The 12,610-nt window shown below is 38.2% G+C and overlaps 1 protein-coding gene across 1 annotated transcript; it reads left to right on the top strand.

Annotated features, from left to right (window-relative positions):
• The first annotated feature begins 4,792 nt into the window (after positions 1–4,792).
• Positions 4,793–5,743, top strand: LOC127210802 (olfactory receptor 10A7-like). Its single transcript, XM_051170552.1, has one exon. It carries the CDS (start codon positions 4,793–4,795, stop codon positions 5,741–5,743), a length of 951 nt encoding a protein of 316 aa, XP_051026509.1.
• The last annotated feature ends 6,867 nt before the right edge of the window (positions 5,744–12,610 follow it).

Genomic DNA, 12,610 nt, shown 5'->3' with positions numbered 1-12,610 from the left:
AATGGAATGCTAAATGTTCTTGTCATCAGAGAAATGCAAATCAAAATGACTCTGAGATTCCATCTTACACCAATCAGAATGGCTAAGATAAAAAACTCAAGTGACAACACACGCTGGCGAGGATGTGGACTAAGGGGGACACTCCTTCATTACTTGTGGGAGTGCAAACTTGTACAACCATTTTGGAAATCTATCTGGCAATTTCTCAGAAAACTGGGAATAGGGCTACCTCAAGACCCAGCTATTCCACTCTTTGGAATATACCCAGAAGATGCTCCACCATGCAATAAGGACATGTGGTCTACTATGTTCATAACAGCCTTATTTGTAATAGCCAGAATGAAACAACCTAGATGTCCCTCAGTCAAAGAATGGATAAAGAAACTGTGGTAAATTTACACTATGGGATACTACTTAGCTACTAAAAACAAGGAAATCTTGAAATGTGCAGGCAAATGGAAAGAACTAGAGACAATCATCCTGAGTAAGGTAACTCAGACCCAGAATGACACACATGGTATGTTCTCACTCATAGGCAGATGTTAGCCACTTAATTTAGGTTAACCACATTACAATACAGAGACTGTTGTGCCAACCAAGTTCTATGTGGGAAGTGGACTTAGACCTCCTGCTCAGATGTAATAGATAGGCAGCACAGTCTCCTTGTGGGTCCCACAATATGGGGAGTAGGGACTACTTCTGACGTGGACTCTGGCCTCCTAATGTTGTTCACTTTTCCCCTGGCGAAGTGGCCTTGTCAGGCCACAGAGAAAGAGGTTACATGTAGTGCAGAGGACACTGGATAAGCTGAGGCCAGATGTTAGGGAAGGAGGGTTCCCCTTGCTAAGGATGCTGGGAGGGAGGGAAAGGGGACAAGGGAGGGGATGGGGTCAGTATATGATTGAGAGAAGGGGTGGGATTGGGAGGTAATGAGGGAGGGGCCTTCAATCAGGATGTAAAGAAGTCAAACTGCAGAACAAGCAGGTAACTAAAATTTGCTAATCCCACTACATGGGAACAGCTCTGAGTCTGGCTGAGATATGAAGGTCTATGCATAGACAAGGCTTCCTGTTGGTCACAGATTGTCTGTGACTTACAATTAGAAGGCCATTTCTTAGTGTGGCATGAAGGGAACATTTCGCAGATTGGCTTACTTCTGCTCATACATGAGCAGAGGACACGCCGTAATTGCTCTGTACATCCTGCACACCTCTTACAGTCACAATGTTAGAACTGTTTAGTTCTTATGAGAAATTATGTTTTTAGAACAAAACACAGGACGCTGACTCTGATCAACCTGACAGGATTCGTTCCTCTCATCAAGCTGGATGTTTACACCTGCATCCTCCATGTTCCAGCTCTACGTGCCTCAGTTGCTGTTACCCATCAGAACAGGACAGCTGCCAGTGACAGTATTCTAGAAGTTTCTGATCTCACTGGTCCAGCAGTTCAGACTGTCCCACACAGGACTCCTATTAAGCCTGGAATTTTCATAACTTTTGAAAAATGACCCAAATGCTATCCCTGGCTTACTTAACCATTTTCCCCAGTTTTTGGGGGGGAGCCTTTCAAAGGAATTATTGCCCTAAATCAGCCTGAAGAAACCTTAAGAGAATGAATTCCCGTTTCCTCTAAGGAGGCTTTGATAGGTTTCTGTTTATTCTCTTGGTCTATACAGATGCTTATTTTCATTGGGATTTGGTTATATGTATTATTGATCTTTTACAGAGAGGAAACTGGATTTGACTCAGGGATGTATCTCTTTTCCTTTATCTTTCTTTTGTAGGTAAGGAAACAGGAGCTGAAAGGAAGGAAAGGGGGATATAGAAATATAGAGAAAGGATAGAACAAAGCATAGATTGTTGAATCTACTCCTCATCTCAAGGCCCTTATTGTTACTCACCAATAAGGTTATTTTTAAATTCAATGGTATTGAATTTTGTACATTTATGCAAATAATGCTCATGCCAAAAGCTAGTCTGATTTTATCAGAAGAATACATACTTTAGGTCAAATATATAGGTCTGATGTGTTTTGATGCTAATCGCTGCTTGCTGTCTTTTAATATGCCCCAAGTATTGCTATGTAACTTTGCCTAAAATCTTACTCCTATTTGGCCAATAAAAAGCAAACACACCGGAGCAGGCAAGTGGGATAGGCATGGCCAAGGTTCATGGGCTTTTGAAGACAGAGAAGATCTTGGCAGAGAGAAGATGGGATAGAGCAGGGAGAATCGCCACAGGATATGAAAAGAGCCACGTGATACCAGAGGAGGAATTCTGAAGTTCATCATGGTAAAAGACGGAGGACATTAGCAAGTATTTTGGGATTATGGATGGGAGGTAGCCCAAATAGACATCATTAGAAGCAGGTGGAATGGGATGGAGCCTGGGAGATAAAGGAGAATAGCTAAGAGGTAAGACCTGCCTGGCCTCAGGTAAAGCTCATTCTAAAATACATCAGGTCTTTATTGATTGTAAAATGGGTTAGATAACACTACCATCATAACTATAGCCTAATAATCAATATTTATTAGATCATACTTTTAAATTAGCCACAGTAGCATTCTATGTTTCATATACATTCCATGTTTAAGTGTTATTTTATATACTAGTTTTGGAAAAGTTTATTTGGTGTTTAAAATAAAACTTAAGCATCATGTTCTAAGTAAGTGCTACAAATTACATAAATACTGAGTCTGTTTTTTTCCCACTATAAATGTGAAAATGTTACAGTTAAGTTAAAATATATATATTCTTCACATAGTCTTTATACAGTAATACTTGCAATACCCATGAGTTCCATAACAAAAGAACCATTATTCTGAAGTGTATTGATATGTAGTTATAATTTAAAGAAGGCATATTTAATTCTATAAACAATCTTTAGTCCCATTTGGGAAAAATGTTGGCTAATTAACAGTATCTTTTTCAATGTCCCAGAGATCATTTCCCCAAGGTTGGTTACACTTTTAAATATTATTACTAGACCATATCCACGATTTAGTCCCAAAACAAAGTAAGCTGCTCTATCTAAGCCTTTTGCTTCATCGAAGGCTGTGCTACTGAAACTTCCAAGTTCAGTTAGCATTACTCTTTGAAAAGTTTGTTGGACTTTTAATTGAAGGAGAAATGTCAGCCATTACTCGTGGTAAGAGATATCCAGAGAGTTCTTTTTAATTTCTCTTGTCCTTCAATTTCAATTTTAAGCACATTTTTTTATATATTTGCATCCATGTATTGCAAAAACATTCTAAGAAAAATAATGGAACTCTTAAACTAGAGAAAATGGAATAACTTTATGCTGTGTTAAAATAAACAAATGATGATAGAACTCTTATTACCTGGAAAGTTGTTGGATGGTAAAGACAGAGCATTGAGAAGCCTATAGTGATTGCACAAGGAAGCACTTTGCACTTTAATTACATAAGTTTGTACATTTCTGACATGACGATACTTGTTCATGTGCTTTGTAGATTGTTGAAGTGCTGCTAGTTTTGAGAACAATTTTAAGATAACCACCTTCATTTTGTAGGTGTTCATAGGTACTCACCACATAATTGCATTGAGTCAAAATTATTTCTATTATATGTGTATATAATTATTTCAAAATAAACTAGAATGGAGATAAAAATCATTTCTTATGTTAAAAAGTCAATTAATAGCTTAATGTGCCATAAATAAATAGTTCAGTCTCACTAAGATATAGTAATTAAATTGAAAAAACTATTCAAAATATATCATTAATAAGCCCAGGTCCAATTAGTATTGTAAGTAGGTATTTCCCTCAAATTGAAAATTCTAAAAAATTGCAATTATTCTTAAAATTTCAAGTTGATTATATGCTGTTGCTAATAACTGTCTATAAAGAATATGCATCTACTCTATGTGAAGAAGTTTTATTCTAGATACAGCATTTGAGTTCAAAATAGTTAAGTTAGTACAGTTGTGAGCAAAAACATAATAGTAAGTATACATTTTTACACAAGAAGTTGCTAGATTCAATTTCTCATAATGAATTTTTAGAGAATATTTATAATCATGATCAGACCATTTATGATGGTAAATTGACTCTTAGAAATATGTATTGTCTCTTGCAAGATGAATTAGCCTATAAGTTAATCTTTTGTCAGAAGATTAACATTATATCTCTATGAATAATTTAAACAATCTAAACCCCTGAAATCACATAATGTGTCAAGAGAAATTAGCAACAATACATCAACAAGTAGACTGATAGACACTACAGAAAAACACCAATTTGTAATAATATAATCTCTCTCATATTTGTGGGTTTGTGTGGAGAGATTATATGCACGTATGGGATGATGTAAAATAAACCTAATTTGGTAAAAGTGTGGTTTATATAATCAAAGATGCAAAGGTCAAATGAATTCATTACTTCTCTCTGTAACCTGAAATCATTTTCTAAAGATTTGTAAATTACTCTATTTTAATTCTAATTTATCTTCAATCATCTTATTAATTCATAAATTAATTTAATAATCTGTGCTTATTAAAATGGCATAGCTCTGATGAAAATTTTAAGTTCCTGACCATAAATACTGATAAGCAAAATCTTGCACCCAGGTAATAAGATGTTATTAAAATTTTAAAAAAATGTTACTTTATCTCATTGTAAATATTTCCTATGTTCTAGAAAATCAAAAGAATAAAACGACTGGGAACACAAATGCATTTTATGGAATTTTGTTGTTATTTTTATTCTACCTATATTGATAGAATACTTTGACATATGATATCTTGATTTTTCGTGAGTAATTGTCTAAAATATGACTTGTGAAAACCATACCAGAGTCACTGAATTCACTCTTCTGGGATTCACAAACAATCCTGATATGCAGGTTTCCCTCTTTGTTTTGTTTCTGGCCATCTATTCAGTTACCTTGCTGGGGAATTTTCTCATTGTCATAGTTACCAGTGTGGAGCCTACTCTTCAAACACCCATGTACTTCTTCCTGCGAAACTTATCACTGCTTGAAGTTTGTTTCACTCTGGTCATGGTGCCCAAGATGCTGGTAGACCTAGTATCAACAAGGAAGGTCATCTCTTTCGTGGGCTGTGGCACCCAGATGTACTTTTTCTTTTTCTTTGGCAGCTCTGAATGTTTCCTCCTCTCTATGATGGCTTATGACCGCTTTGTGGCCATTTGTAATCCTCTGCGTTATCCTGTCATAATGAATAGGTCCCTGTGCTTGTGGATGGCCATAGGTTCTTGGATGTCTGGCGTTCCTGTGTCCATGCTACAGACAGCTTGGATGATGGCTCTTCCTTTCTGTGGGCCCAGTGCTGTAGATCATTTTTTTTGTGATGGTCCTCCTGTCTTAAAACTAGTTACTGAAGATACAACTACATATGAGATGCAAGCACTTGCATCTACTCTTATCTTTATCATGTTTCCATTTTCTCTCATTTTGGTCTCTTATACCCACATTATTGGGACCATTTTGAGGATGCCATCTGCTACTGGTCGCCGGAAGGCGTTTTCTACGTGCTCGTCACACATTATTGTGGTATCCCTCTTCTATGGAACAGCCAGCCTGACTTACCTAAGGCCTAAATCTAACCAGTCTCCTGAGAGCAAGAAGCTTGTGTCCCTGTCTTACACTGTCATCACACCTATGTTAAACCCCATCATTTACAGCCTAAGGAACAAGGAAGTCAAAGGAGCAGTCAAAAGAACTATCACTCGAAAGGCCTTGAGGAAGTTAGACGTGTTATAAGAGCATTTCTACACAAAGTGGGGCTACAGTATTCACCCACACTCCATCAGAGTCATCTTCAATATTAGGCTCATCCCAGGCCATCACAGGACAGAAGTGGAAGTAGCTGAGGAAAAAACTGTAAGCAGACCATTTAAAAGTTGGGCAAGTTTATGCGATTGTCACTCAAGTCATATGACGAAAATTAGACGTCCTTTGGCCTAACATGGTAAGTGTATTTATTAACTGCACATCTGCAGGTGCTCCTCAGGATGTGATGGGTGAAAAAACTACAGGAGCACTACACTAAAAAAGGCAGCCGTGATGTCCCAGTCATGGTCTGTTTTCCTTTTCCCAAACCAAACCTGCAGTGTAGCAGGAAATAAAAACTGGCTGTGCCTTTATGCTGACAGCACTTTCAATTTCCAACTGAAAATCTGCAGGGGCCCCCAGCAATGACTTACACAGGATCGTGTGAGCCATGCACACCAATGCCATGACGACATGACAGGTGAGAGCTTCAACAGTTTGGGCGTAGAGTGTAAAATGTTGCCCTATTTCTGCCATGAATGAACTTGTGCTTTACACCAGAACTCCAGGGTCTGTGTTGTTGATCCTGAACCATTCAGGGGGATGGGCACTGCAACATTTTGGTGCCCAATGTACGCGTAAGGGTTTTCTTTTTCATGGCCTCTGTTGCGTTTTGGGCCATAATTTTTGCCTTCTGCTGCCACCACTGCATCAAGTGCCTCTAAACAGACAAGCCCCTGTCTCCAGGCCCTCTTCCACAGTACAGACATATATCCACATTGACTGTTTTTGGTGAGATGGCCCCTTCTATATTTTATGTTATATGTTCCTTTCATCCCCATGTATCTTATAAATCCAGAGGCTCCCAATCTTCTGTGTTCACCTTGTTTGTCTAGCCAGGGAGGTTCATTTCCTCCTACTTTCCATATGGCCAGCATCTCCACATAAGGACTGACCACCCAGGAGATGGAACCATTGATTACTCGACCAATTTCATGTTTCGTGTTTTGTTCTAACTTGTGCATATTCATAATGCATAGTGTTGATTTTCATGTAATTTCTTTCAGGTGTACCATTTACTTTGATTGCATTCACTCTTTTCCTACACACACACACACACACACACACACACACACACACACACACACATTCTATAAGTTTTGTTCCTCTAGACAACTCTAAATTACAGTCATAGATTCAGCTCTTCTGTGTATACATTTGGGGAGAATTTATAAAGAATTAAACTAATTTTAAAGGGTTTTTGGATGTAGACCTGAAAGTTACAGTGTTATTTTCATTTCCAGATAAATTCATTTGTTTTCTTTCTCTGCAACTAGGGCAAAAATGTCCAATAAAGTAAAAAAAAATTTTTTTTGAGACAGGGTTTACCTGTGTAGCCTTAGCTGTCCTGGACTCACTTTGTAGACCTGGCTGGCCTCGAACTCACGCATCTGCCTGCCTCTGCCTCCCTGTGTACTAGATTTTAGGAGAGTGCCAGCACTGCCTAGCTGAGAAGAAATGTTTTATGGTGAGAATATTTAGGCACTCTCCCTAGTACTTTCATTCTGAATCTTAACAGCCTTGGTAAAATGGAAGCAGAACCATCTTGATGACCTGTAACAGAGAAGATTCTAACCAGACATCAGATTTTAATAATAACAAAATATGAATTATTATCATCAAAATAGTTGATCAATGAACTAAATGTATTAATGATAAATTTGTTGGGGCAACCAGTTTATACTGGTTATAGTAAGGAGGATGCCAAATATAATGACTGATATCCTGCTGTAACATGATAGATTTGGAAATACACAGGAAGTAACTGACACAGAGAAGGGAGCCATATGAAGATATGAGCAAGTACAGGAGTGACATAGATAGACACCGGAGATTACCCATCAAAACAAAAAGGTTGGAGAGAGATAAAATATTTTCTAATAAAGCTTCTTGAAGAAATTAACATATACATTTGAAGAAGGATTTTTAAAAAAGATTTATTTATTTATTATGTATAACCGTTTTTGTTTTGTTATTTTGACTGCAATGCACATCTGCTGGCCAGAAGAGGGCATCAGATCACATTATAGATGGTTGTGAGCCACCATGTGGTTTCTGGGAATTGAACTCAGGACCTCTGGAAGACCTGTTAGTGCTCTTAACCTCTGAGCCACCTCTCCAGCCTGAGAGAAGGGATTTTTAAAAAAATTATATATTCCCTTTATATTCTAGTCACAGCCACTTCCCTCTTGTCCCAGTCTCTCCCTCCAACTCTCTTCCCCTATCCCACTACCTTGACCTCAGAAAAAAGAGAGCACCCCCCAACACATGCCAGCACATCAGAGCATCAGGACTGAGCTTCTCCTCATCCACTGAAGCCAGGCAAGGCAGCTTTGTTAGGGCAAACTGATCAAAAACAGGCAACAGAGTCCATGTCATAGACAGCAACCACTCAACTTGCTAGGGGACCCACATGAAGATCAAACTGTCCTTCAGTTACATTGTGTAGGGGGCCTGGACCCAGTCCATGTGTGTTCTTTGGTTGATGTTTCCATCTCTGTAAGGCCTTATGGGTCTAGATTAGTTGATTCTGTTGGTCTTCTTGCAGTGTTCTTATTTGCTCTGGGTCCTTCTATATATGAGGGAATCTTAATTAAGAAAATGCCCCATGAGATCTGGTGGTAGGCAAGCCTGAAGGACATTCTCTTTTCCAATATTTATTCATAGCCCCTTTCCTCCTCTTCTTCTAGCCCAACACTCTCTCCCATTTCCCCCTATTTCCCTTAGAAAAGGAGAGGCCCCCACAACCAGCCCACCCCAGTAAATCAAGTCCTATTAGGATTCTCCAGGCTGTGATCCTGGGTCTAAGCAAGCCATGAGGAGTTATCCAGTAAGCAGCACCCCTCCAACAATAGTAACTCTAAGACACCAACTTAGGAGAATGACTAGGCATTTCACGATGTGCGTAGTAAGTAGTTATATACAAAAATGCTGTAACATCTTTACCAAGGCTCAGTATTGTTACCAATTGCATGATGATATCTCCGTTCCTTCCCTTGAACCTAGTACAGAAATATGAGGGTTTTTTTTTTTTGTAAAACAAAGTATGACTGTAGTAATTTAGCATAATTGAGAATAAAATGATGAAAAGACGATCCCTGGATATGCTCTTAGTTACTCATTTGACTCTCATGAGATAGAGCTTGCTGGAAAAGAAACAATTGGAAGATCCATTTGAATGAAGTCCACTTCAAGTCAGATTATAGTCAGTAGGTTCTTCAAAAATGTAGGATAATCCATCCTACTTTACGAGCAATAAATAACTGTAGGGCAAATTTATCATGAGCACACTTAACATCTAACCTTTAACATTAAAGGGGATCTGACATACACAAGTGACCAAGAATTAATAGTTGTTTCTACATTAAATAATGAAGTTAACAGATATTGTTTTTCCTTATGAAAACAGAGGTGTTGTAACAGATCTGGCACTTGATGATCTTCTGTGAACAAAGAAGGCCTTTCTTTATTAATTCATTATCAGTTAAATATTTTATTTTAATTATATTTGCTTTCTTTTTCAGTGTCACAAATATTTCCACAATTATTCTTGGGCTGATTTTACTAAGCTCTAAAGAATCATTGGAGTTTTAAATGAAAGTCCCAGATTGTTCTATTTTCCCAGTAAAGACTGAGGAGCCAGATGTTGTGGTGAAAACCTGCTAACTCAGAGAGCTAACAGAAAAAGCACTCGCTGAAGTTCCTACTCAGCTCACGTCCCAATGTAGAAGGAACAAAAGGTGCACTAACTCAGCTGACAGCCCAGGAGGAAAAGGTTAAAAAAAAAACCCATGGCCCAAAAAGCCAAAGGCCAAGGAGCTGAGGAGCTAAAGCTAAAACCCTAAGACCCAAGGAGCTGATGCACCAAAGACCCCTTCTACATGCCCTCTTAAACCCCCTCAACTTAAAGCTCCTTCTACTCTTTAGTCCCTGTCAGCTGGTTTCTTGCTCCACTTCTTGACCTAGGGTTAAGTTTATTAAATCCTGTGTACAGACAGCTCTTGGGTTAAAGGTGTGTGTAAGGCTGGCTGAACCACACCTTCATCACCTGTTTACAATGAACATAAAGTTCTTGGATTAAAGGCGTGTTAGGGCTCAGCCACAAGAAACAGGGATGTACAGTTCAATCTCAGGGATCACAATGGGATCAATGACAGATTTTTACAGTTCGCAATCTCATGAATCACACTGAAAGTAAATATCCTGCAACAAATTATTCCAAGGCTTCTGATTACAAAAAATAATAATTCTCTTTGAAGAATTCAAAGTACAGTAATATTACTAATAATTTTCAATAATAATATTATTTTTATTTTATGGGGAAATTAACATTATGATACTTAGGATATACAACATGTGGTCTTTAACTATGTTTGAAATATATATTTGGTGTTTGTAGATGGGATCTCATCACATTATCACATTTGTTCACCTTGGCTTTGAATTTGCTTTGTAAGCCAGGATGTTCCAACATTCACATCTGCCTGACCAAGCATCCATAATGCTGGGAGGGAGAATATGTATGCAACGTAGAAAGACTAAACTGAATTAATTGACTTATGTACATCTCACACAGTCATTCCTTAATAGGATATTTATAATCCATTCTCTGTACAATTTTCAAGCACACAGTACGTTGCTATTAACTATAGTCACCAATGCTGTACAGTGATTCTTTTGGACATATTCCTTCCAACTGCAGTTTTTGGTGTCTCTCCTGTTGAGATCACCTTATAGCTTCTGTTTGTGAATCTTACTTCTAACACAAACCTCAGGGATTTTTTTTTTTTAGTTTTTACTTCAATAAACTTTATAACCTGACACTTCCTCTTGGAATTCTGATATCTGGATCTGAAACTTACATTGCTATTAGGTCCTTCATTGATGGTGGCAGTGCAAACTTGTACAGCCACTTTGGAAATCTATCTGGTGCTTTCTCAGAAAACTGGGAGTAGGGCTATCTCAAGACCCAGCTACTCCACTCCTTGGAATATACCCAAAAGATGCTCCAGCACACAACAGGGACATATGCTCAACCATGTTCATAGCAGCCATATTCATAACAGCCAGAACCTGGAAAGAACCTAGATGTCACTCAGTAGATAAATGTATCTTGAATACATATATTGCAACTTATTAGCTACCAATAAATTGTATTTAAGCTTTATGTCTATATTTTATATAATTATATAGAATAAATCCAATTAAAAACAAAATGTAGGACAAAGACTTTCCAATATCTTTTGTCAAGACCCAAGTAGTTTATTTTATCATATTGTTCTCTGGCCTACTCTTTCTCTTAAGACATTTTTCAATATGACATTGATACTATATCTTAGAAATAAGTGCTCTGATAGACACTGAGATGCCTCAGCGGGTAAAGGACTCTACTGACAGACCTCATGCTCTACATTTGATTACTATTATTCACATGCTGACAGTAGAAAAACAACTTACCCACTTTGTCCTCTGACAACCACTCCCCCCAAAATAATATAAGAAAAACATAAAAATAAATACATTAAAAATAAATGATCTTAGACATATCACATAGAGGTTTTTTTTGCTTTGTTTTGTTTTCTAAATTAAGACACCAACATTAGCAGAACACCATTTGCTAAGCTAATGCCAGAAACCAGTTTTGCTAACTTTCACATAAATAATTTTTAAGGAAGAGAAAGTCTAGAATACAATTCAAGCTTACCTGTAGTGCCCAGTAGTAAGGTCTCTGTATACTTTAACAAGCATGAATTCTCAGTGTTCTGAGTCACTCATGATTTTCTTACTCATAAAGAATACCTGTAACTATCCTGTGAATAATGTAAGTGATGGATGTCCTTAAGTTTGGTGTTACTTTTACGTAAGATTATGTTTACACACTTGCAGAGTTACAATGGAGCTACTATTGTACCCTAAGTGCATCAACTTTTTGTCCTGTTAATCATATAAAATAATCTGGATTATTTGGTTGATGTTCTTGGTGTAAGTTTCTTAAAGCAAAATAATTACTTGGACATCTGTAACTGTATCTCTATGTTAGATATCTTACCTACATAATAATTAATAAATATTTTAATCAAACATTTCTTTTTTATTTAACTTTTGAATCTTTGTGAATTTCACATCATTCACTCCACTCCTACTCACCTCCCCATCCCGTCAACTTTGCAGCCTCCCTGCCAAAAGAAAAATCATTGTGGAAGTTGTAGCATGTCACAGCGTGTCCCACAGTATACACTTTTGTCTACACTTCTTTGCTTGCAAATGTTCATTGCAATGAGTCATTGGTCTGGTTGTTACCCTGTGTCATGGAGGTCCTGCAGCTTTGAATATGTAGGACCTGCCCCTTTGTGTGTTCCAGCAGTTTAATCAAAAGGGTAGGTGTTGGGTTGGGCCAACTCAAAGCCCTGGATCTGAGCCTGGAAGGTATCTGAGCGGATCAGCCCACTAGCTATCCTGTACCAGCAACACCATGATGAGCCACCAGCACTTCTCTGTCTAGCTCATTTCAGAGCTGCAGCCAGCAAAGGTCAGAGACAGTTCTACAGTTTTTATGCCTTCAAAGACAGCTTACCCATGTCCGTTCCAGGAGGACTAGCTCTAACGTACTGTCAAAGCAAGTGCAGGGACTGCTCTCTCAAGTGTTGTAGCCAGTGAGGGACACAGACAGCTCTCCTACTCTCATGATCTCGGGGCCAGCTCTCCTACCTGCCGTAGGTGGCAAGTGGTGAGTGGGAAGAGCATCTCTTCCTCACCTGTGCCACTGCTTGGCAACAAGTTCTGGGGCCAGCTCTCCCA

This window comes from Acomys russatus, chromosome 28 (genome assembly GCF_903995435.1).
Source record: "Acomys russatus chromosome 28, mAcoRus1.1, whole genome shotgun sequence".
In the NCBI taxonomy this organism is placed as follows: Eukaryota; Metazoa; Chordata; class Mammalia; order Rodentia; family Muridae; genus Acomys; species Acomys russatus.
Note: the sequence above shows the minus strand (reverse complement) of the source record. Positions and strands in the feature narration are given on the sequence as shown.

What these genes read in the sequence shown, in the direction of transcription:
- LOC127210802 (XM_051170552.1), top strand. Translation starts at nt 4,793, where the DNA reads ATGACTTGTGAAAACCATACCAGAGTCACTGAATTCACTCTTCTGGGA.